The following is a 25,379-nucleotide window of genomic DNA, read 5'->3' on the forward strand; positions in this document are numbered from 1 at the left end:
GTTGCAGCTGTTCCAGGGCCCCCGACAGCTCAGTTGATATGAGCTCTCTGAGGAGCTCCTGGAAAGCCGGGATCCCGACGAAAGTCGGGAGATCCGAATCCGGGGCATGCTCCCTGGAGGGCGACCTCGGTCTCGAGTGTTCCCTCGGGGCTTGCACGGGCGGGGCCCGAGGCGGGGCCGAGGACGACCCACCCGCCTTGGTCGAAGCAGAGGACGGCTTCTTTGCAGACCCTGTAGGGGATGGAAAGGAGGACTTACCCGAGGTAGCCTTCGTTCCCGAGGTCGACTTGGAAGTCGAAGGGCGAGGAGAGGCCGAGGGCCCCGAGGACGCCGAGGCCGAGGTCGAGGCCGGGGCCGAAGCCGAGGCCGACGTCGAGGCCTTTACCACGGGGTCCGCCTTAAACAACTCCGCCATTCTGGCCCTCCTGCGACGGAGAGCCCTGGGTTGAAACGTGGAACAGCGATCGCACGAGGTGGTAGGGTGTTCCGGGCCCAGACAAACGATGCACCACCGGTGGGGGTCTGTAATAGAGAGCAGCCTCTCGCACCGGCTGCACTTTTTGAAACCCGTTACAGGACGGGACATCAACGACGAAACTGGCCGGGAACGATCGACGTCCCGCGGCCACGGCTGCCGGGAGCCCCCGGAGCCCAACGAGAAGACAAAAATTTTGTTTTTTTTTTTTTTGAAAAGGAAAAGAACAGAAAAGAACAGAAATCAAAAAGCACAGCGACCGAAAAAATCAGACGCGGTGTCAGGAAGCAGCGACACAAAAAAGATTAGGAGCTCACAATCCACAGGGCTTACTGGCTCCGCGGAAAAAAATGAACTAAGGACCACGAGGTGGAACGCGCCCTCTAGTGGGCGAGGAAGCAGACACATGCGTGGTGCAGTGTGCAAACTTGAAACTTCTAGCAAGTTTGCTTGAAAAGCTGTCCGCGCTGGGGCTCTGTAGATGACGTCACCCACATGTGAGAATATCATGCCTGCTTGTCCTGGGATAAGGCCTTTGATCTGGAGGAATGGACCTTCATGTATCAATCTATGGAATGGTTTGGAATAGATTCAGGATTTATACAAATGAACATTGTATAGCTCCCCTGCTGCTAGATTGTATATTAATAATAATTTTTCAGAACGCTTTAGTTTGCAGAGGGGGTTTAGACAAGGTTGTCCCCTATCTCCTTTACTTTTCAATATTGATTTGGAACCCTTGTTATTAGCTATTCAGCAAGTAAAGGAGATACAGGGTATTCCTTATTCAGATCGGGAATATAAAGTCTCTGCATATGCAGATGATATACTGCTTCATTTGAGAAATCCGGAAACAACCATTCCATGCTTACTTGAATTGATTAAGACATTTGGAAAATTTTCAGGTTATAAGATAAATTGGAGCAAATCAGAAATTCTTCCACTAAATGTACATTGTACAAAAGGTTTGTTTGATTCATTTCCTTTTGTATGGAAGGAGGATGGATTAAAATATTTAGGCATTTGGATAAAAAATACGCTGGAAGACACAATGAAGGAGAATGAAAAATCTTTATTACAGAAGGTAACAGAAATGTGCGAGTAATGGAATCCTTTACATCTTTCTTGGTGGGGGAGAGTCCAAATGATTAAAAAGATGATATTGCCTGTTTGCTATCAAATGGGTATGATACCAATTTTTTTAAGGGGTCCTTTTATAAAAAGTTACACAGTATTCTTACAACATTTATTTGGCTAGGTAAAACTCCTAGGATCGCTTTAGTATCTTTACAAAAACCAATTACAGAGGGTGGGGTAAATTTTTCCAATTTTTATAGGTATCATCAAGCCTATATTTTATGCCTATATTTTATGTCCTCCCAGAGCTCATAGACAAAACCCCAGACTGGCTATGTTTGGAATGGCGACTCATGTTTCCTCTGCGTTTATGTCATGTTCTCAGTATTAAAATGCCTAGAATATAAGGAAAACAGAATATTAATGGATACATGGAAAACATTACGATATGTTAGTAATTTAATACCTGTTCCAATACATAAATCAATGAATCAGACTATATGGCTAAACTCCAAGATTCAAATTGGCGGTTTAAGGTCATCTGGAAGCATTGGATGATTGCAGGGATACGTATTTTGGATGATGTTATTTCTAATGGTAAACTGCTTGATTTTTCACAGTTGCAATATAAATATGGCCTTAATAAATTGCAAAGTTTTAGATGGATGCAACTGAAGCAGGCTATTCAGGTGGGGTTCCCTAAATGGAAAACTTTTAACAATCAATATAGTTTGGAGTTCTTATGCTTTCAGGTAGACTTCCTGGGACACCAGGCCGCACAGTGGTATAAATTGATAAATGGATTACTGTAGTTAAAAAGAAGCCTAAAACTGGTCTTAGAGATATTTGGAGCATTGAGATTAAGCATCAAATTACTGCGTCTCAATGGCCACGAATTTGGTCTTGGAGGATGAGATGTACAGTGTCTGCATCTATGAGACAAACTTGGTTTTTTCTTCTACATAGAGCTTTTTGGACCCCAGTTAGATTACAAAAGTTGAATAGCTCTAAGTCTAATAGATGCTGGCATTGTAATCTCGAAGTAGGGACTCTAGATCATTTATTATTCTATTGTCCCTTTATTTTAGCCTTTTGGAAATCAATTTGGGGACAAATAAATTGTTTATTGGAGAATCCTGTGGCTCTATCATATGATACAATTCTATTTGGTATGTCAATGACGGCACAGAGCCAAATTTCATAAAAAAAATAACAAACTTTTATTGATTATGGCAGGGGTCGCCATTCAACATATAACATCTAATTGGAAGAATTGGAGTAGACTCAATTACTGTTTCTGGTGTAACTCGTGTCAAATTTATAAAATGGAAAGAACAATTGCGATACAAAAAGGAAATTATAATAAATTTAAAGAGATCTGGGGACAATTGACAAAATATTGCAATGAATAAATACCATTTTTCCATTATAAGTACAAGTGCGGATGGAGGGTGGGGGGCAGGGGTGTCTGAATTTGATTAAATTTTAGTTCATTGGACAAGTATTTTTATATGATATATTTGAATGGATATAATGTGGGAGGGGTGGAAGGGAAGGGATTAAATCTTATGTATTAAAGTTGAAATGATAAGAAATTCAAGTGATGTATACAATTCAATATGTCAATTATTTATGCACTTGATGTAAGAGATAAAATGAATAAATAATTTAAAAAAAAAGATGATTTAATACCCGAAGGGATACTATCTTTTCAGTTGTAGCCCCTCACACTTGGAATTCATTCCCAAAATAACTGAGGGAAGAAAAATCATTAGACAAATTTAAAGGATTATTAAAAACCTTTCTTTTTAAAGCACCTTCGATGGTTAAAATTTCTAAGAGGCTCTCATATTTTTTTTCCTAGCTTTTAATTGTTTCTTTCCTATCACAACTGTAGTTCTCCCTTTAACCTTTTGCATCTAGTTAGTCCATGTCTTTGTTAGTATTTGTTTTACTTGTCATTCCCATATTTTATTGTACATCGCTTTGAATTTTTGAGATTGCGATTTTATCAAAATTTTTAATAAACTTGAAACTTGAACTTGATCACATTAGTCTTAGGCTCTGGTTTCTGTTTCCTTCTGTCTACTCTTAACTCACTCGCCAGGGTCTCCTGACTATTTGACATGTCTTCTTTCCCCATGCTCATCATTCATCTTCCATCTCTGTGTAAGTTTTTTCCCATGCTCAGCATCTCCCTTCTCTGTCTCCTATACTTCCTTTTCTAGTATTTCCCTTGTGCCCATCTCCTTGCCTTCATCATCAACACTATTCTGTGTCCCTAACCCCTCCATTCCCAGTATCAATCCTCTGTGTCCCTACTCTCCCAAGTCCAACTTCTCTCTTCTGTGTTCTTCTCCCTCATGTCTAGCCATCTTCTTTCTGTGTCCATATACCCTCCTATGTCTGGCATTGCCCCATTGACTATGTCCAAATACCACCCCCATGCAGCATTTCCCTGTGTGTCCCTGTCCCTATGCTCCCATCCATGCCCACCATTTCCCCTCTTTTCTTATATCTCCCTGTGTCCAGCTTCTCACCTCTTACTCCCTTACACCAATGTATCTCTCACTCTCTCACTCTCTCTTTTCTCCCTTCCTCCACTGTGTTAAATATTTCACTCCCTTCATCCACTTGGTTCAGCATTTCTCTTTCCCTTCCCTCTCTTCCTCCCCGCAGGTCCAGCACCTTTCTCCCTTCCCTCATCACTTCTCCCATGGATTGAACATCTAGCTTACCCTTCCCTCCAGCCTACCCTGCGGTTCAGTACCTCTCTCCCTTCTCAACACTCCCCAAGGATCCAGCACCTCTCTCCCTTCCCTTAAGCCCTCCCTCCCATGGATCCAATATCTCTCTTTCTTCCCTCTAGCTCCAGCTCTGAGCCGTGAATCTGATACTTCTCCCTTCCCTCCATCTCCCAGCTTTAGGTCTGGCACTTCTTTCTTCCCTTCAATTTCAGTCTCCCCTCCACATAAGTCCAGTACATCTCTCCTTTCTCTCCAGCCCCAACCCCCCCATGAGTCCAACACATCTCTTCTCCCCAGCCCAGATCCAGCACCATCCTTGAGCTTCAGGTTTGGAGCCAGCCAGCACCCTCCCTCCCCAGGTACAGCGATAGTGGCAGGCAACATCTTCCACTACGGATCAGCATCTCCTTCCCAGCTCCAATTGTGCCTACTCGTATCCTGGTACACTGACAGCAACCACAAACTATTTTTTTTTAAAAAATTTGTTCAGCAGTTTTATTTCAAATATTGTTAATTGAAATCCATTCTTGATCATTAGAGTTTGGATGATTTCATAGTACTCTAAAACTACAGTGAATTGCCCATCCTCTTCCCCCCCCCTTAAACATAACTATTTTCTGATCAAAAGTGGAAAACCTAAATATTTCTTCAAAATTCTGAGTGCAAAATGGCATGCTGCTGTGGCTGGAGAAGTTCTTGTACGATAGCAGGCCAGGAGCTTTAGTGCAGTAGAAAAATATTGAAATTGGTGTATGCACAGTATTACTTCTGGCTTCACACAATCAGCAGACAGAAACTTCTCTTTGCAAAACATTAAAAAATAAATTTCTAGTATATTGGGCTATGCTGCTTCATTAGAAGTGGCTGATGCTTCAAGATTTTCTTCCATGTGTTCCAAGACTTCTTCATCCATGGCAATTTGCTGCACTGTCTCTTCAAAAGTGTTCAGAGTTTCCTCCATATGAGACCTCATGCTTTTCAACTAATGTGTTCTTCTCCAGGTCTACAAATTCCTGAAATTCCTTTTCAAGAATCTTCACCTCTTCTATCACAATCTTCTGGAAGTTATTCAGCTTTTGCAATCTGTACTGATGAATTTGGCTTAATAACATGGATACTTGCTGTTCCGATCTTCAAGAAAGGTTCGAAGGGAGATCCGGGAAACCACAGACCAGTGAGTCTGACTTCAGTACCGGGAAAGATGGTAGAGGCGCTGATAAAGAACCGCATCATTGATCACCTTGAAGGACACAAACTGATGAGGACCAGCCAACACAGCTTCAGCAAAGGAAGTTCTTGCTTTACAAAGTTACACTTCTTTGAAAGAGTAAATGGGCAGATAGACAAGGGTGACCCAGTCGACATATCTAGATTTTCATAAGACATTCGACAAGGTTCCACATGAACGTCTACTTCAAAAAATTGCGAGCCATGGAATTGAGGGTGATATACTCACATGGATTAAAAATTAGTTGGCGTATAGGAAACAGAGAGTGGGGTTGAATGGACAATACTCGGACTGGAAAAACGCCGCAGGGTTCTGTGCTCGGGCCTGAGCTCTTCAACATATTTATAAATGACGTAGAAATTGGCACGACGAGTGAGGTGATTAAATTTGCAGATGATACAAAGTTATTCAGAGTAGTGAGGACACAGAAGGATTGCGAAGACCTACAAAGAGACATAAATACGCTTGAGAAATGGCAAATGAGGTTTAACGTGGATAAGTGCAAGGTGATGCATGTCGGTAATAAAAATCGTATGCATGAATACAGGATGTCCGATGCTATACTTGGAGAGAGCCCCCAGGAAAGAGACTTGGGAGTACTTGTAGACAAGTCAATGAAACCGTCCACGCAATCTGCGGCAGCGGCAGTGAAAAGGGCGAACAGAATGCTAGGAATGATTAAGAAGGGGATCATAAACAGATCTGAAAAGGTTGTCATACTGTTATACCGTGGCATGGTACGCCCCCACCTGGAATACTGCATCCAACACTGGTTGTCGTACATGAAAAAGGACATGAAAGGGTCCAGAGAAGAGCAACAAAAATGGTTAAGGGACTGGGGGAGTTGCCGTACAACGAGAGGCTAGAGAAACTGGGCCACTTCTCCCTTGAAAAGAGAAGACTGAGAAGGGACATGATCGAAACATTCAAGATATTGAAGGGAATTGACTTAGTAGAGAAAGAGAGATTGTTCACCCTCTCCAAGGTGAAGAGAACGAGAGGGCACTCGCTAAAGTTAGAAGGGAAAAGATTCCGTACAAACGTAAGGAAGTTCCTTAATTGGCTCTTTTTGTCCATGTAGTTTTAGAAAACCTAGCAATTACATTTGTAAGGTACCAAATTGACACCTTACACATGTAAGTGAAGCTGCTCTTTTATTGAGCATGATTTCTTGTGAAAAACTGTTCCCTGTGTACATGTGGGCAAATATGCATGTACTCCTGCACATTCTTATATGTATTCTACGGAAGTCTATGCATTCAACAAGTCTATTTTAAAATATGCAGGAAATCTTTAAAATCCCAACTTGAATATCACATTTTGGATCTAGATGTCACATGTAAAGATGGGGCTTCACTTAAAACCAGTATGGTAGTTGATTTAGATTAATGATATAAAACAACACTGTTTATTTATTTAATTTTCTATACCGTTCTCCCAGGGAAGCTCAGAATGGTTTACATGCATTTATTCAGGTACACAAGCAGTTTTCCCTCTCTGTCCCGGTGGGCTCATATTCTATCTAATGTACCTGGGGCAATGGGGGGATTAAGTGACTTGCCCAGGGTCACAAGGAGCAGCATGGGTTTGAACCCACAACCTCAGGGTGCTGAGGCTGTAGCTTTAACCACTGCGCCACACTCTGTTGATTAACTTTTAGACTATCCAAGTACATAATACAATATATATGGGATAATGATTTATATTTTTATGGCTCCTTTTACTAAACTGTGGAAGAGCTGGTGTGGTAAATGTTCCAACACTCATTCAATTTCTATGAGCGTCAGAGCATTTACCTCGCTGGCACACAGTAAAAAGCTCTTCTGCAGTTTAGTAACACCTAGCTTTAATTAATATTATCTCAAGAATTTGACAATAGGCTTGCACATTCAATTCAAGAAATGCATGGACTAGCTAGTAAGCAGAGAAGACCCCAGCTGGGTTGCTCTTCATCCTGAACCTTAATCACATAAACGTAAACTGGGAAATGTGACACTTTGTTGTAGTATTAGAGAAAATGTAGAAGCTGTTTTAATTTTCAGAAAATGTATACTTACCACAACCACTTGAAAGAGAACTGGAACAAGTTGGTGATCCTCCAAAAGCCTGTAAAAAAATTATGTTTCAGAATTAAATGTGTACTAATGATGGTGATAAGCAGAAGTCTACGAAACAGACCTTTAGCCTCCAAGTAATTCTTTATGGGCTCCTTTTAATGTGTGTGTAAACCGGCTTCAATTTAAGAAACAGTTAAAAATTCAGTTGTTTTGTTACTGCATTTTTGTGATTTATTAGTTGGCATTTGAAGAAACAAATCAGCTAAACCATGTTTGCTATTGTATTCTTGCAATTTATTAGTTGACATTTGCTGAAAAGAAATTGTTTAATTACATAGATTTTATGATATGGTTTGTTTTTATCTTATGTATATTTCAATTGATGTAAACCATTTAGGGCTCCTTTTACTAAGGTGCGCTAGCGTTTTTAGCGCATGCACAAGATTAGTACACGCTAGCCGAAAAATTACCACCTGATTAAAAGAAGGCGGTAGGGGCTAGCACGCGGCATTTTAATGCGCGCTAAGTATGCGTTAAAACCGCTAGCGTACCTTTGTAAAAGGAGCCCTTAGTGTTTTTGTAAACAGTATAAAAAAATTTCAAATAAACCACGGTAGAGCTTTTTACCACAGGCTGGCAAGGTAAATGCTCTGATACTCATTCAATTCCTATGAGCGTCGGAGCATTTACCTCGCCGGCTCACAGTAAGCTCTACTGTGGTTTAATAAAAATCAGTGTATATCAACAACCCTAGTAAAAGGCATAACAGTATGCGTATACAGTATGAATGAAAACATAAACATTACTATACCAGGACAGATCAAATGCCCAGGATCTTGTTTTTATTCACAAGTACCTTGCAATATCCCAAAAGAACAAAACAGATTTTATGTTGCTTATTCCAGGAAAAAGCAATGGATTTTCCCAAGTCCATATTAATAATGGCTTATGGACTTTTCTTTTAGGAACGCAAAACCCTTTTTTAAACCCAGCTAAGCAGTTTTTACTATATTCTCTGGCAATGAATTCCAGAGTTTAACTACACATTGAGTGAAGAAATATTTTCTCTGATTTGTTTTATTTTATTTTTTAAGATTTTATAGTTTCAATACCAAATAGAATCAAGAAATCAACACCCATAACAATATATGAGTAAAAAATAAATATAAACATCAATTTCTATAATAACAATTTGATGTACTTAGCCCCCATCACAGGGAAGGGAGAAAGCCATAATACAGTAAAATAATAAAAGGAAATCTACACGATTCACAACAAATCTATCTGGTGGTACATTCATATTTTGGACCTATCTAATTTTCTATGCTAAATAGAAAAGCTATACTATCTGCCTCTTCTTTGAAACTGCGCTAGCCGTTTCTAGCGCAGGGAGCCACACTGAATGTCCCACGCTGCTCCTGACGCACACTGAGTTTCTGTGAGCGTCGGGAGCAATGCGTGCTCCCCTTGCTAGAAACTGCTAGCACAGTTTCGTAGAAGAAGGGATATATATATATTTTTGGTTAACAGAAGACTCTCTAAGGGTCAAAAAATAAATTAATTCCCTTGTCAAGATATCAAACATTTACAGGGGAATCTTGAGTTCCCCCTACTTGCAAAACCTTTACTTTTAAATCCAGTTAAAACTGTATATGTTTGAAACTACAAAAGTTAAATTCACGTTTGTCATTTGCAGGGAAGTAACACTATTAAATCCAACAGCCACGCCATTGAGCAAGTTCATTGCTAGCCCCTTTGTAGGGTGCGTTAAAACTTAAGCCTATATCGTTTGAACCTTTTCAATCCAGGTCTCCTAAGTATGTCACTAAAATGGGGCTGAGTCGAGACCTCCAAACTTAAAGTAAAGATAAGTGGCTGATCTATTTTCAATTTATGTGGCTTGTTATCTTCAAGTTGTGGCTTGCTATTTTGCTGCATTTAAACTTCAAGTGAAGCAAAAATATAAAGTACTCATAAGTTTAAACAAATATATAAAAGCATAACAATTAATAATTACATGTTACCATAACGTAGGGGTGCCCAATACGTTGATCGCTCAAGCAACCCCAGTCGATCGCAAAGCCAGGTTCCCTTCCCCTCTTGAAGAATGCCGGCCAATCAGAGCGCTGGCAGGGCGGTGGGGGATGAAGCTTAGCACACTACAGAAGAAAGACACCTGTTGAAGTAAGAGCCGAGGACTTCTTAGTGCTGCCCGATTCGAATCGATTCACATTGGGTGAATCGATACGATTTTTTAAAAAAAACCAAAAACTGGCCTCCCAATTCTGTGATTGACCCTCCCCCCCTTGCCCCCTAAAGCAGGATTGGCAGCGCTGCCTCTTGCTGGCTAGCCGCCACCACTCCTGCTCTAGAGGGCGAGGGGGGAGGTTCAGTCGGGAAGTCAGCTCGTTCAGTCCCCGGTGCACCCCACCGCCCTCCGGGCCCCCCAGGCTGTTGCTGCTGGTGGAGGAGGACGAGGAGTCCTCGGCGTACAGCAGGCGGATGGAGAAGGCGGTGGAGGGGCGTAACGCGCTCTCGTCCTTCTGGCGGTGGCGTGCTTGAAGGAGCGAGGAAGGAAGAAGTAGGAGTAGACGGGCTTGTGCAGGTTGTCAGTTGGGTTTAGATAGCAATCGGGAGGGGTGCTGGGACGTGTTGATGTAGTCGGTTCAGGGCAGCTTGCCCTCGTTGCTCTCCACGGAGAGTTTCAGGTTGGCCCCGTTGGTCCACATCTTGCCATAGCCCGTCGGGTGAGCAGCTGCCGCTGGGTGACATCTGGCTTTCTCCCTGGCCTCCCGGTACTTTAGCAATTCTTGCAGGTTGCCATAGGCCTCAGAAGCTATCTTCCCTCTGCCATGGTCCCGCCCCTCCTCTGAGTCAGAGGCAGGATCAGGGCAGAGGGAAGACAGCTCCTGAGGCCTATGACAACCTGCAAGGATCGCTAAAGTACCAGCAATCCTCTCTGCAGGATGCTCACTGCAGGAATTAGATGGATGTGGGAGGGCAAGGAGGAACAAGCAGGCCTTCCGGGGGGGGGGGGGCAGGCCTTCTGGGGGGGGCAGGGGCAGGCCTTCAGGGGGAAATGTGCAGGCCTTCAAGGGGTAGTGCAGGCCTTCAGGGGTGGGGTGCAAGCCTTCGGGGGAGGGGGGCCCTGGTGTAGAAGTACACGGAGGGAGGGAGGGAAGGGGGGTTTAAAGAGACGTGCATATGCAAGACTTTTGGGGAAGAAATAATGGGTCTAAATACAGAGGAGTGGGAGAGAGATGGTGGATTTAGGGAGGGAAGGAACAGAAAGGGAGAGTAGATGGACACAAGGGATGGTGTGGAGGGGTGGGGAAGAGATACTGGATAGGAAGGTAGTTGGGAAAAGAAAGGGAGAGATGGTGGACCCTGAGGTGGTGAGGAAGGAGGGAGAGATGCTAGATGAAAGGGTAGTTGAGAAAAAATGGATCTGTGGATAGAGACAAAAAAAAGGAAAGATGCCATATTTCCAGGGGAGGGAAGGAAACCGAAGGGGAGGACAGAAATAGAAGATGGATGGTTAGCACGGAGAAAGAAGAAAGAAGGAGACCTTGGCAAGCAAGTTATCAGAAGACAACCAGAGCCTGGGACCAACAAGATTTGAATAATGACCAGACAACAAAGGTAGGAAAAATGATTTTATTTTCGATTTAGTGATCAAAATGTGGCCGTTTTTAGAATTTATATCTGCTGTCTATATTTTGCACTATGGCTCCCTTTTACTAAACCGTAATAGCGGGTTTTAACGCAGGGAGCCTATGAGCATCGAGAGATGCGCAGGGCATTCAGCGCAGCTCCCTGCACTAAAAACCGCTATCGTGGTTTAGTAAAAAGGGAGGGGGTATATTTGTCTATTTTTGTCTATTTGTTATTGAAGTGACATTGCATAAAGTCATCTGCCTTGATCTCTTTGAAAAAAAAACCCCAGAATATAAATGATAATTAACATTTTCTCTGCGTACAGTGTGCTTTGTGTTTTTTAAAATTTTACTGTTGGTAGATCATTTTGACTTGGTCATTTTAAAAGTAGCTCACAAGCCAAAAAAGTGTAGGCACTCCTGCCATAACGCAATGACTGGATGATAAGCTCCGAGATGGGGTTTATCCTTTCAGAGCTTCATATCTCTGAGCATAGGGGAACAGAAAGCACCATTGAATATATGCATTTCATGTAAGAGAGATTTTTTCGGTGTAAGTTTATAGAAAATACTTTGTTTTCTCTCATTTTTGAATTACTCAGTACCCTGCTTTTTTGAGTTGACTTAGGAGAATTACGTGGCATTCTTAAGCTGCAGTTTTCTGTTCACAGAATGAGTGTTTTATTGCTGAACGAAACAACTTTTTACTTGTATTTTCTCTATGCCCTAATCTTAGATAAATTAACTTTATTTATGCCAAGTTCATATAACTATATATGTGATAAGCCATACCTGGAAACAGCATATCTGGTTCAGTCATAAATATGACATTGTCAATTAAATGCCAATTGCTAGCCAGTACAGTGGAACCTCGGTTTGCGAGTAACCCGGTTTGCGAGTGTTTTGCAAGATGAGCAAAACACTCAGCAAACTTTTGCCTCGCAAACCGAGCATGTTCTGGTGTACGAGCACCTCCCCCCTGCTCTAACTGGCATCGCACCCCCCCCCCGAACAGGCATCGCACCCCCCACCCACGAGAACGCCCCCCCCGCGAGAACCGCAAAGCACCCCTGTGCTGAAAGCGGCATCCGCCCGCCCTTCCTCCCAAGCACGGTCCTTACCCCTTCTGCTCGTTGTAAGGGTGAATGCGAGCTCCCGCATCTTGCCTGGGCTAGGCTTTGAGCATCTGCGCATGCTCAAGGCCTTCTGGCTCTCGTTCTCTCGAGCAGAAGGGGTAAGGACCATGCTTGGGAGGAAGGGCGGGTAGGTGCCGCTTTCAGCACGGGGTGCTTTGCGGTTCTCGCGGGGGGGGGGGGGAAGCGTTCGCGGGGGGGGGGTTGCGATGCCGGTTCGGGGGGTGCGATGTCGGTTAGAGTGGGGGGAGGGGGTGATGGAGCAGAGCCGGTAGCCTCGGGGGCGGGGGGGGGGTTGGTGGAACGAATTATTCAAGTTTCCATTATCTTCTATGGGGAAAGTTGCTTTGATATACGAGTGTTTTGGTTTAAGAGCATACTTCTGGAACGAATTATGCTCTTAAACCAAGGTACCACTGTATTAGAGTAGAAATTCACATTAACATACATTCCTACTGCCCTTTCTATACATTCTAGTACATTAAAAAATCATCCAGCTATAGGCAACATCTAACTATGATAAAATAGTCAAATGCTTGTCTTATTACTGCTGACTGCTCATTTTATTTTTAGATCATGCTAACATATTAAAGCATCATTAACTTTCCTGCATTTCCAATATGATCAGAATGTCACAATTTGATGAAGATGCTAAAGCAGAAATGTTAATGGCCCTCCAATCGGAAATCATTTTCTACAAATGAAAAAAAACACAGCCATATGTTAGGCAATATATTTTGTTCTCTTTGCCACAATGAAGTTACTGATTGAGGTCTTTGCAGTTTTTTAAAGTCTTTTTATTGAGAACATTTTCCAAAATGCTTCTTAAAGAGTTTTAAATATACTTATTTCTAGAAACAGGCAAAAAGAGATGGCAGCAAGATAGTAGAAAAATTTGACAAAGCAGCATGATAGTTTTCAACTACAAAGCAGAAAAGATAGAAACACAGAAACATGACAGCAGATAAAGGTCAAATAGCCCATCCAGTCTGCTCATCCATAGCATCCACTATCTCCTCTTCTCCCTAAGAGATCCCACGTGCCTGTTCCACACTTTCTTGAATTCAGACACAATATTTGTCTCCCCCCACCTATACTCGGAGGCTATTCCATGCATCTACCACCCTTTCTGTAAAAATGTATTTCCTTAGATTACACCTGAGCCTTATCACCTCTTAATCTCATTCTATGCCCTCTCACTCTGGAGTCTCTTTTCAATTGAAAGAGACTTGCCTTATGTGTATTTATGTCACATAGATATTTAAACGTCTCTATCTATCTCCCGCATTTCCTCCAACGTATACATATTGAGATCTTTAAGTCTGTCCCCGTACGCCTTATGATGTAGATCACAAACCATTTTAGTTGCCTTCCTCTGAACTGATTCCATCTTGTTTATATCTTTTTGAAAGTGCGGTCTCCAGAATTGTACACAATATTTTAAATGAGGTCTCAACAGAATGTTATACAGGGTATCAATACCTCCCCATTTTCCTACTGGCCATTCTTCTCATGCACCCAAGCATCCTACTAGCTTTTACTGACATCTAGGGGAAGACAGTGGATGTATGTGCCAGGTACCCAGGATCCACACACGATGCCTACATCCTACAGCACTCTGGCATCCACAACAGAATTACCTGAGGGGAATTCCCTAGTGGCTGGCTGCTAGGTAAGCAGCACACAGATATACCAATCCCATACCCCTCTCTTCCCCACCATCCCCCCAACACTCCTCCGACTTGCCAGCTTGGTCAAACCTTTGCTCTCATGAGCTTAACTACAACTAAAACTCCCCCATCTCTTCTCCGTCTCTGCTTCTCCCCATAGGTGACAGAGGCTATCCTCAGCAAACCTGATTCATGACCTCCATCATCCACCCACAAAATCCTGCAGAGGACTACAATAGGCGGCACAGAAGCACCAGAGCCATCATTGAACACCTTTGGTCAGGTGTTTTTACCTTTGGTCAGGTAAAAACAGATTCCACTGTCTAGATTGTTCTAATGGGGAGAGGCAGCCCCTGCCAGACCCTCCCCCCCAGGCCCAAAAGCAGGAGACACCAGATGCCAAAGATAAGGAGCCCCCACTACCCCCTTCCACACAAAACTGACCAGGGTGCATACCATCAGAGGATCCGTGCCAAGGAATGCCTCATACAAGCCAACCATATAAAGGTGCATAAATAGCTCTCATAAATGGCAATCCTACCACCACAGCCTCACCATGACACACTCATAAATGTCCCTCCCTGCCCTCTTCTCCCCAACACATCACCATCCCCACCCTAGACCCATAAATACTCCTCGCTCCCCCTCTTCTCCCTCACACATACCCCCATTCTCCATCTCTATACACAGTAACCCACATCTGGGACCTTCCTACCTACTTCCCCCTCCCCCTGCCTTGGCCCTACTCTCTCCCACATCCCTTGGGAGATTTACCTGAACTCCCCTTAGTAGCTGCAGAGGCTGAGAAGGCAGCCTCTCTAGCCTCAGATTTCACATTCTCTATCCTCTCCAGTTGAGGTGTCACTGCTTGTGTGATGGCTTCTTGATGCTACAGAGTGGCCTGCCTTGGTGAAACTTGGCCATTTGATGGGCTCAGTTGCTGTCTGCTGTGGTACCAGTCCCAGGATTGGTGACCTTGCCACTCAGGACCTTTTAGCTGGTGCAGCAGTGCTTGAGTGGGAGGTTGTGGTAGGCTCATGAGTAGGGCGCTGGCTGGCCCCCACTGCTGACACAAGTTTCTGCACATCTGTGTGGAGTCCCTGCAGCTAGTGGCCGAGCTGACCTGCCTCCTGCCTCCCTCATCTACTCTGTTGACTCCAGGAATTTCTGGCACCTTTGTTGCTGTGCAACCCTCTGGTAAGGGTAGGCTCACTCACTGCCCTCATCTGTATCCCTACCAGCATCAGTGAACTCCTGAGGTGGGGGAACAGTGCTATCCTCCTCATGCAGGATGTCCTCCCCCATGATTTCCTCTGGTTTCACAGCTGCAGCAGGTCCTGCTACCTGTCACTCTTCTGTGACTGGGCTGGCTGCAGTTGGTGGGGTAGGGTCTATAAGTGGCTCCTCTGTTATGGTTTGGCCTTCTGCCCTTGCCACCTGTGGGCCACTTGTTCCTGGCAGTACCTCTAAGTTGGCAACAACAGCATGGACAGAAGGGAGGGAATGTGGGTCCTAGACCCCTCTGTCACCTTCCACAGCTCACTGCCATTCTTATCTTTGCCCTTTCAGTCCCCAGGTGAGAAGCAGTACCAATGTCATGCACCCTAAGGCCACCTGCTGCAGCTCCATGTGATGGTGAACAGTGTACCTCAGAAGCCAAGGTGCCTGACAGCAACACAAGGTAAAGAAAGATTGAAGGAAGGTGGTAGAACTGCTAGAAACCCAAAGGTGTGGGGTAAAGGTGTGCACAGTGGTTGTGGAAGGGGGAAGACAGGGCCACAGCAGTAGCGTTGGCATGGGACCTATCAGCTACCACAGCTTCCCACCCTCTTTTGCACCCATTACACAGGTGCCATGCTACACTGCCATTCAGAGATCATGACACCTACCCTCCTTCCCTACCCACCTCAGGACCCAGCCCCTGGAAGTGACTCCCCCATTTGTTGCTCCTCCTCCTCCACTTGCAGCATTTCTTCTGCCATCTCCTCTTCCTCAGGTAGCCACAAGGATTGGCTTCTGCCACCTCCTCTTCCTCAGGTAACTGAGGAGCTGCTGCTGCTGTTTCTGTTCAAGTAGGCCTGTGTGTATGAGAGGTTTACCATTAGGGTTCATGCATGATAAACGGGCTGAATTGTGGTACAGCTGAGAGTGAAGAGGCAGAGATGGGTGCACATGGGGAGACTTGTGATGGGAGCAAGGAGGAAGGTCAGGGGGTTGGCAAATGAGATGGCATGAGAACCAACCCTGAAGTGGGGGGGGGGGGGAAGGAGAGGTAGTGATGTGAGGGTGGGATTATTGGTGTGGGCACATGTCTGTGTAGGGGCCTCATGCTAGGTATTGGGGATTACAGCAGTGAGGGTGGTTGTACAACAGGTCCTGAGTGGGGGACGGACGGACGGACGGGGGGAGGCCACATGTAGATATCCAACTACTGTCTGATATCTAACATTCCTTTTCTTGCAAAGATAGTTGAAAAAATAGTTTTTAATCAGTTGTCTGAATTTGTTGAAAAAACAATGGTCCTTCATCCAAATCACATGGGCTTTAGGAAAAATCATGCCACAGAATATTCACTAATAGGATTAACTACCACCGTTCTTTACTACATAGACCATTACAAATCAGTGCTACTCATTTCACTTGATCTATCAGCAGTATTTGACACCATAGATCACGTTCTGCTACTTCAAAGACTCTGATCAATAGGAATTACTGATCAAGTGGTAGATTGGTTCCAATCCTACTTCTCTGACCACTTCTTAATCTTTCATAAAACAACATCCGAGAGTTATCTTAACAAATATGGATCTATTCAATCTCCACTATTATTCAATATCTTCTTGGCTCCACTCCTAACACTTGCACAATCGATTGGATTTACATCATATGCGTATGCCGACGACATCCAACTTCTTCACCCATTAGATCCTAATGAACAAAACGATATAAATAACATCAACCAAAAAGTGAAAAAAATAGGCAACTGGTTAAACGTAAATATGCTAGCATTAAATATCACAAAATCTACAACAATGATTTTCCCATGCAAGGATAGAATCTCTTTAAAACCCCTCATTTGTTTCAACTCTTACGCATTTCAAATAGTGTCATGCATAAAACTGAGAGTCATCCTTGATTGTAAATTAACATATCAGCAGCAAATCAGTGCAGCTGTACAAAAGAGCCTCTATAGATTACGTATGATACGCTCACTCACAAAATTGCTTGAACCCTCTTCATTAAATATATTGGTACATTCTCGTTATCTCCCAACATGATTATTGCAATGCCCTATATAACCAAAAATAGCTCAGACGTCTGCAAATAGTGCAAAACAGCGATAAAACTTATTGCAAATGCAAGAAAATTTGATGATGTTACACCACTGTTGATTAAGGCCCACTGGCTCCCAATTTCCCATCGAGTCACTTATAAAATCTTGTTATTAACTTTCAAAACACTGGCTTCAAATTTCCCCGAATTCATTGACAGACTCCTAATTCCGTATGCTTCAGCGAGAACCCTTCGTTCAAACAACCAGCATCTACTCTCCATTCTCTCAATGAGACACATTATCACAACACATTCAAATATTTTTTCAGTAGCATTATAGAATTTGGCAGATCTGTGACATCATTTCCTATGTTATGCATATCAATAATTGGTGCATTTATTGATTTCTAAGCAGTTCAAAGGCTGGAGAGGGGAGATATGATAGAGATGTTTAAATACCTACGTAATGTAAATGCGCATAAGTTGAGTCTCTTTCATCTGCAATGAGAGGGCATAGGATGAAGTTAAGAGGTGATAGACTCCGGAGTAATCTAAGGAAATACTTTTTTACAGAAAGGGTGGTAGATGCATGGAACAGTTCCCCATGCTTTTGAATTTCATGCCCACCCAATTACGTGAGGAATCAATGTTAGACTGATTTAAATCAAAATTAAAAACATTTTAATTCAAAGACGCATTCACTCTATAAATAATTTTTGCTTTTTAACCTTTATTACAGATGGGCCCCCTCCTTGTGTTTCAACCCTTATTGTCTCCCTATGCCATCTTGTGATGTAATTCTTCCCCTTTTTCCTTTTGTTTCTTGAACGTCCCTGTCCCAGATTTTTTTTAGTAATGTATGCCGCTTAGAAATCTGATAAGTGGATTATCAAATTTTAAATAAACTTGGAAAACTTGACAATGCTTTTCACAGGATCTGTGACAGCTGGCAAGAGGGCTGAGGGAGGGATTGCCCAACATAGGCCTGTAGGTTGTGAGGTGGTATGAATCTTTAGCTCTGTAAAACTGTGGCCAACTTGAGACATGTGGGTTAGAGGTCCAGGATGTCAACCTGGAACCGGAGCGAGGTGGTCTGCTTTTGTGAGGCCCCCATATTTGCAGGGCAGAGTTGGGGTGAGCCTTGAGCTGCTGATACCTTCTGGTGTGGATACTGCTTTGCAGGTTTTTGCACTTCCATATTCTGCAACAGCATTTCCAGTTCGCCACTCTGCTCTTTGGACTCGCGATGATGCCCTACTCTTTCTCCAAGGTGACTGTAGTTGTGGTGGCATTTCTCCAGGTCCATTCTTACTTGGACGACTGATTGATCCGGGTCCCGTCGAATCATGAGTGTAAAAGTGCGGTGGTGTCTCTATTCCAGACACTGGGTTGCATTGTCAACTTCAGGAAGAACGACTTGACATCCTCCCAGTCCCTGGAGTATCTGGGCCTTTTCTTCGACACCAGACAGCCATGGGTTTCTTCTTGAAGCATGTAGACAGAAACTTCAGCAACAGATCAGAGATCTCCTGGATCATCCGGCTCCTATGGCCTGTCAGCCTCCTTGGAGGCGGTTCCCTTGGCCAGAGCGCATATGCACCCTTTACAGGAGTCTCTCCTCTCTCGGTGGTCTCTGCAGCATTATCCCCTTCAGATGCCGCTGCCCTGGACATAAAAACATCATGGCAGATAAAGGCCAAATGGCCCATCTAGTCTGCCCATCTGCAGTAACCATTATCTCTTTCTTTCTCCAAGAGATCTCACATGCCTATCCCAGGCCCTTTTGAATTCAGACACAGTCTCTGCCTCCACCATCTCTTCTGGGAGACTGTTCCATGCATCTACCACCCTTTCTGCAAAATAGTATTTCCTTAAGATTACTCTGGAGCATATCACCTCTTAACTTCATCCTATGCCCTCTCATTGCAGAGTTTCCTTTCAAATGAAAGAGACTCAACTCTTGCGCATTTACATTACGTAAGTATTTAAACATCTCTATCATATCTCCCCTCTCCGGCCTTTGAACTGCTTAGAAATCAATAAATACTTGAATTATTGATATGCATAATATAGGAAATGATGCCACAGATCTGCCAAATTCTATAATGCTATGTGCATTTTTAGTGAATGCCCCTTACCTACCCAAGCTCCCCCATGGCCATGCCCACTGCAGGAGCTGGTAAGTTTGGCTCACTCTCAAAGTTGGGAAGAGTATCTTCTTGAAACAACTGTCCCCACCATTCTAACCCCAAGGCCATCCATCTCCGAAAAGTACCAAGGCCCAGAACTGATGAAAAACAGAGGATTATTATTTAAAGGTGTATAGTGTAATCTTTGCAAGTTAGGCTCCCTACCAAGGACATTTCACATAATAAAAGTATGTTTTGTAGCTGGACACATCTACCCTCAAAGACTGACATTTTATTTTATTTTTTTTCTTTATTATAATTTTCATAAAAGACTGACATTTTAAGAAGGAAGCCACATAAAGTAGGAAAGACAAACAAGGCCCCATCAGTAACAGAATCCAAGTCCTAAAGGCAGAATTCTGAAAAAAATCTATGGCATCTTGGGCTTGGGCAGCTTGATAGTACCAATACAAATTGGGAATCCTCAACTGCTCCCCCATTTTATAAGTTCGAAACACCTCCCACTTAGATATCCAAGGAGGTTAATGATGCCAAATGAACTTCCATAGAAACATAGAAAAAGACGGCAGATAAGGGCCGTGGCCCATCTAGTCTGCCCACCCTAATGACCCTCCCCTATTTAACTCTGTGCAGAGATCCCACGTGACGATCCCATTTTTTCTTAAAATCAGGCACGCTGCTTGCTTCGATCACCTGAAGTGGAAATTTATTCCAGCGATCAACCACTCTTTCGGTGTTTTGCAGACACTTCAAGAAATTTTTAGGCAAATTAACCAGAATCACCTGAAACAAATATAGCAATCTAGGCAAACATATGGGCTGTAGTAATTCTTCCAAACTAAGAAAAAGGTAACAGGCTCTGCCTTTACAAATCATTCTGTAAAAGGCAGACCAGTTGTGGATAATTCTCCATAAACAAAGTGGAATAGCACGACATAGAGTGATCCAAGATGGCTGATTCAGCATAGAATTTGGTTGTCTATTTTTGTGTTACTGGCAATGCTGAAATGGAAAGGGAAACTTTGCCTGATCAAGCTACTTTGAAGTAGTATGGTGTGACCATGCAGGTATGTGCAGGAGGTATCCTTGTTAGTGTGCTAGTTTTGGGAGAGCTGGGAAGAGCTGGCACACCTTGAGGAATGTGTCTTGCTCAGCCTGACTGGATACCGCTGCAGCCATTGGTGGTTACTTCTCCTGTACAAGCAGTTGGAGCCAGTTTACTCATCCTCTCTGCTTGAATTTAGGCTGAGATGCACTAAAGTCAGTGATTATCTGTTTTGACAACTTTATCAACAATCGTATTTGCCAACCTGATGCACAAAACAGTTCACCATGTTTTTCCCCTCGATTGCCCATTTTCCGATCCAGCCATGCAAATTAGCTAAATCCCCATGCAAACTAGCCAAGGGATTGATGACCTAACATCACTTGGCTATGTACAAAAAAAACAAGGGTTTTCACAATCTGAAAAACCCAACAGGTCTACCTGGGGTTTTTTCTATTTTTTTTTTTTTTTAATGGCATAGATATTTTGCATGTGTTACACATGCAAAATATCTGTCCTATAAAAAGAATGAAAAAATCCCCCTCCCCCGGGTCAATGACAGCCCTCCCCATCAATCTCCAATGAACGAGGCACCAGGATTCCTCCCCAACCCCCATGTTAGCAAAAATCAGAAGGAGGGATGCCCAGTCCCTCCTGCCATGCAAACCACTTCTCTCCGCGGCAGCGAAACGGCAGAAGGGATGCCCACTTCCTCCTGCCACCGAAGGCCCACCCCAGCACTAGGTGCCCCTCGGGTGGCAGGAGGGAGTGGGCATATAATGATTGCTTTGGCCCTTCATATGACAAGTTTCTCACTGGAAAGATAATTCTCAACAATTTATCAGAGTGGCAGAACTATTTGTGTTCAATTAGAAATACAAGGACATTTTAGCTATCAAATTCAATTTTTATTCACATTTTTGTAAAACCTGGGCACCTTTAGATACTCTTTGTGCCAATACTTGAATACTGCCATATAAGAACTCTTAAGTTTCATGTAAAATAATTCAGGAAGTATAAAACAGTTGTCTAGATGAAAAATTTTATATTTTACCTGGTAAAAACTGGGCTATATTCAGTCAGGGCAGCTAACAATTTTAGTGCGTAAACAGGTACAGGATCCGCCTCTATCAGAATATGATGATATCTGTAATATATCAGAAAAAATGGTTATGGTATAAAACTTGTCATTTGGGTATTTGGAAATATATCAAATCACAATGATATATACAACACTTCTGCAATATCAATACATCACTAAGACAAAATGTCTTTCTTATAGCTTATAAGTTTTATGTGGGTTGGGTGTGAATAGTACATGTCATTTTTGTAGTGTACTTATGCGTGTTATATGTATGGGTATGTATTTATTTGGGTGTAAGTGTATGGGCATGTAGTTATATTTATGTTTTGGTATCTTCACTCCCAGATATTGAATGTAATTTGAGGCCCAGCAAAATGGAAAGTGACTTTTCAAGTTCCTCACTAACCCAGAAGATAGGTTAACATTTATAAGTTCAAATTTAGAGGCATTCATTTTAAAACCTGATCGTTATCCTTAATCATTCAGGGGATTCTCAAAACTCGCCGGTAAAATCTGGCGATGTAGTGGCTGTAGTGGGAACAAATTTTTATTTTACGAGCGATTCTTAGCATAAAAGCATGCAAATTATATGCATGCTATCTGTGCAGAGAATCACCAGTAAAAAGCAGGAGGAACTATGCCTGGTGCTTGCTCAAAAGAGCAGTCGCTAAGCACAGCTCCTCCCTTCCATCAAAGCTGCTCTCTCTACCCTGATCATTTGAGCTGCAGGTCTCCCTGAGTCCTGCTGACTCACTGATTGACCGTCAGGGAGAGCAGCAGAGGGAAATGTTCTTTCCTCCAGTCAACAACCCTCTCCTCTGCTGCTGCCCGGCCCCTCCCCAAACCCTGTACAAGATCGGCAGGAGGGATGCCCATTTACTCCTGCCGTTGGGGGATCCGCTGCCAGCCGACAACCCCCCGATAGCCTCCGAACTCCCCATACCTTTAAATTGAAAGATGGCTGGAGGAATGTCCACTCCCTCCTGCTGTCAGGGTCCCCCACACCCTGACAACTCCCTCTCCATAGGCCATAGACCCCTTCCCGGTGCATCCCAGGATACACCAGGAAAGGGGAGCCCCCACCATTTTGAAGAGGTGGGCATGCTGGCTGGAGGGAGTAGGTATCCCTCCTGCTGCCCTTCAACTTAAAGATGTGGGGAGGGGGAAACTGGCGGCAGGAGTGGACATCCCACCTGCTGTACTTCAATTTAAAGGAACGTGGGATGTCGGGGGTTTATCAGGGGAGTGGGGGACCCTGGCAGCGAAGGGAGTGGGCATCCCTTTTGCTGTACTTCAATTTAAAGGTGCATGGGGTTGTCGGTAGTGCTGCCCGATTCAGGAAACAAATTTTTTATTCGATTCAGCCTATTGAATCGATTTTTTGATTAGATTTTCTTGCCAAATTGAGTGTTTTTTTTCCAAACATCCTGGTAGGTTTATTTTATAGACTCTTCACCCCTTTTATAGTCTCTTCACCCCCTTTGCCCTCTCCTACTCACTCTGGTCCTGTGGTGTAAACAAAATAAACAAACAAAAAATACTTTTCCTCTGTTAAATTCTAGCTCACGTTCGTGGTCTAACACCAGCTCTGGCAGGATACACATTTCAAATCTGACATATTGTAATCACAAAACAGTAAATAAAATTATTTTTTCTACCTTTTGTTGTCTGGTCATTTTTCAAATCATGTTGGTTCCAGGCTCTGGTTGTCTTCTGATAACTCACTTGCCAGGGTTCCTTCTTTCTTGGTGCTAACCATCCATCTTCCATCTCTGTCCTCCCCTTCTGTTTCCCTTCTCTCTGCCAGAGGTCTGGCAGCTTTCCTTTTTTTCTTCATCTCCATCCCCCTGCAGCTGCAGTGATGGACTCCACCATCCCCAGAACCACCATCTATCCTTTTCTCATCTACACTTTCATCCAGCATATCTCCCTCCTTCCCCACCACCCCATGATGCACCAGCTCTCCCTTTCTCTTCCCAACTACCCTCCTATCCAGTATCTCTATCCCCACCTCCCCTCCACACCATCCCTTGTGTCCAACTTCTCTCCCTAAATCCCATTGTCCATCTCTCTCCCTCTCCTCTGTTTTTAGACCCATTATTTATTCCCCCTCCCTAGTCCAGTATATGCACGTCTCTTTGAACCCCCCTTCCCTCCCTCCGTGTACTTCTACATCAGGCCCCACCCCCCGAAGGCCTGCATGTTCCCCCAGCTTCCCCTGTCCACCACCCATCCTCCCTCTGAATCCCTTATCTATCATATCCAGCATCTCTCTTCTGTGTCCCTGTCCGTCCATATCCAGCATCTTTTCTCTATTTCATGTCTCTCCCCATATCCAGCTTCTTCCTTCTCTCTTCCTTACCTCCTGTTTCCCCTTCTCCAGGTATAGGCTTTCTCCGACTATCTCTTTTGCCGTCCTGCACCCTGCCCACCTACTTTGGAGCAGTATCTGTCCCTCTTGTACCCTTCCCCTTCCCCCTGTGGTCTTGCATTTCTCTCTCCCTCTCTCCATTAGTCCAGCACCTCTCCTCTGCTTTCCTTCCCCCCTTTTTGATTTGGTCATATCCTTACTTTCCAGTCAGTGCCTGAGTGCTGATTGGCTCATACCCCTTTAGTGCTGACAGCTCATACCCCCTCCCCCCACAAATAACATAAAAAGACCTTGATCCCTCCCTCCCTCCCACCAATCCCCTCCCCTTCCCGCCCCAGGGCCATTTGATTCCACCGACGATGTCAACATCCCACACACCCCCTTCACTTCGCCCCAGGTCTAGCATCTCTCCTCTCCTACTCTCTCTTGCCCATTCCTCCTCCTCCCTCTGCACAGGCCTGGCAGGCATCTCTCAGTCTTCAAAATACAAGTGTAGCAAATGTGTTATACTGCCCCCTGCCACAAAGGCCTACTCCCCCCGCAAAGGTCTGCCTTCCGCTGCGAAGGGCTGCTCCCCTCCCCACCCAAGCCTGCATGTTTCCCCAGCTTCCCCGCTTTTACCTTAAGCTAATATAGCAGCCTGCAGGTTTGCCGGTGCTATAGCGATCCCTGCAGCTGACCGTCGTCCTCAGCGGCACGTTCCCTCTGCCACGATCCTACCCCTGATGTCAGAGGAGGTGCGGGACCTTAGCAGAGAGAATGTGCTGCTGAGGACGACGGGCAGCTGCAAGGATTACTACAGCACCGGCGATCCTGCAGGCTGCTGTATTAGCTTAAGGTAAGAGCGGGGAAGCTGGAGGAACATGCAGGCCTTTCTGACTGACCCTCCCCCCTCAAGCAGGAGCAGCAGTAGATGGCCAGCAAGAGGCAGTGCCGCCGCTCCTGCTTTAGGAAGGCACGGGGGGGAGGGGGGGAGGGTCGGTCATCGAACTGGGAGGCCGATTTTTTTAAAAATCGAACCGCTTCAAATCGGTGAATCAATTTGAAATGAAAATCTGGCAGCATAAGTTGTCGGGAATGTTAGGGGGTTGTCTCAGGAGGGGAGAGGACCACGGCAGTGGGAAGGAGTGGTCATCCCTCCTGCTGTCCTTCAATTTAAAGGTGTGGGGAGGGAGAAGGGGGCTGTCATGGGGGGTGTGGGATGCAGACATCATAGGTGGACTCAAATGGCCCTGGGGCGGGAGGGATAGGTTGGAGGGAGGAATCAAGGTTTTTTTTGTTATTTGTGGGGGGAGGGGGGATTAGGGGGAGGGGTATGAGTCAATCAGTACTCAGGCACTGACTGGAAAATAAGGGTATGACAGCTCAGACCCTGCCTGAAATTTTGCATGCAAATATGGCATGAGTGTAGGG

At 44.2% G+C, this 25,379-nt stretch overlaps 1 protein-coding gene across 5 annotated transcripts in view; it reads right to left on the bottom strand.

The window, feature by feature from the left end:
• ULK4 (unc-51 like kinase 4) overlaps positions 1–25,379 on the bottom strand; it is a 487,365-nt gene that overhangs the window by 172,992 nt on the left and 288,994 nt on the right. For 4 of the 5 annotated variants that reach the window (XM_033930453.1, XM_033930452.1, XM_033930451.1 and 1 more), the window contains 2 exons: positions 21,566–21,658; positions 7,585–7,633 (listed from right to left, as the gene is read on the bottom strand). In XM_033930453.1, the coding sequence (XP_033786344.1) occupies positions 7,585–7,633; positions 21,566–21,658 (142 nt within the window). Of the gene's footprint in view, positions 1–7,584; positions 7,634–12,930; positions 13,068–21,565; positions 21,659–25,379 lie in introns of those variants that run through there. The other variant, XM_033930454.1, reaches the window with a different exon arrangement.

Source organism: Geotrypetes seraphini, chromosome 2 (genome assembly GCF_902459505.1).
Source record: "Geotrypetes seraphini chromosome 2, aGeoSer1.1, whole genome shotgun sequence".
Classification (NCBI taxonomy): domain Eukaryota; kingdom Metazoa; phylum Chordata; class Amphibia; order Gymnophiona; family Dermophiidae; genus Geotrypetes; species Geotrypetes seraphini.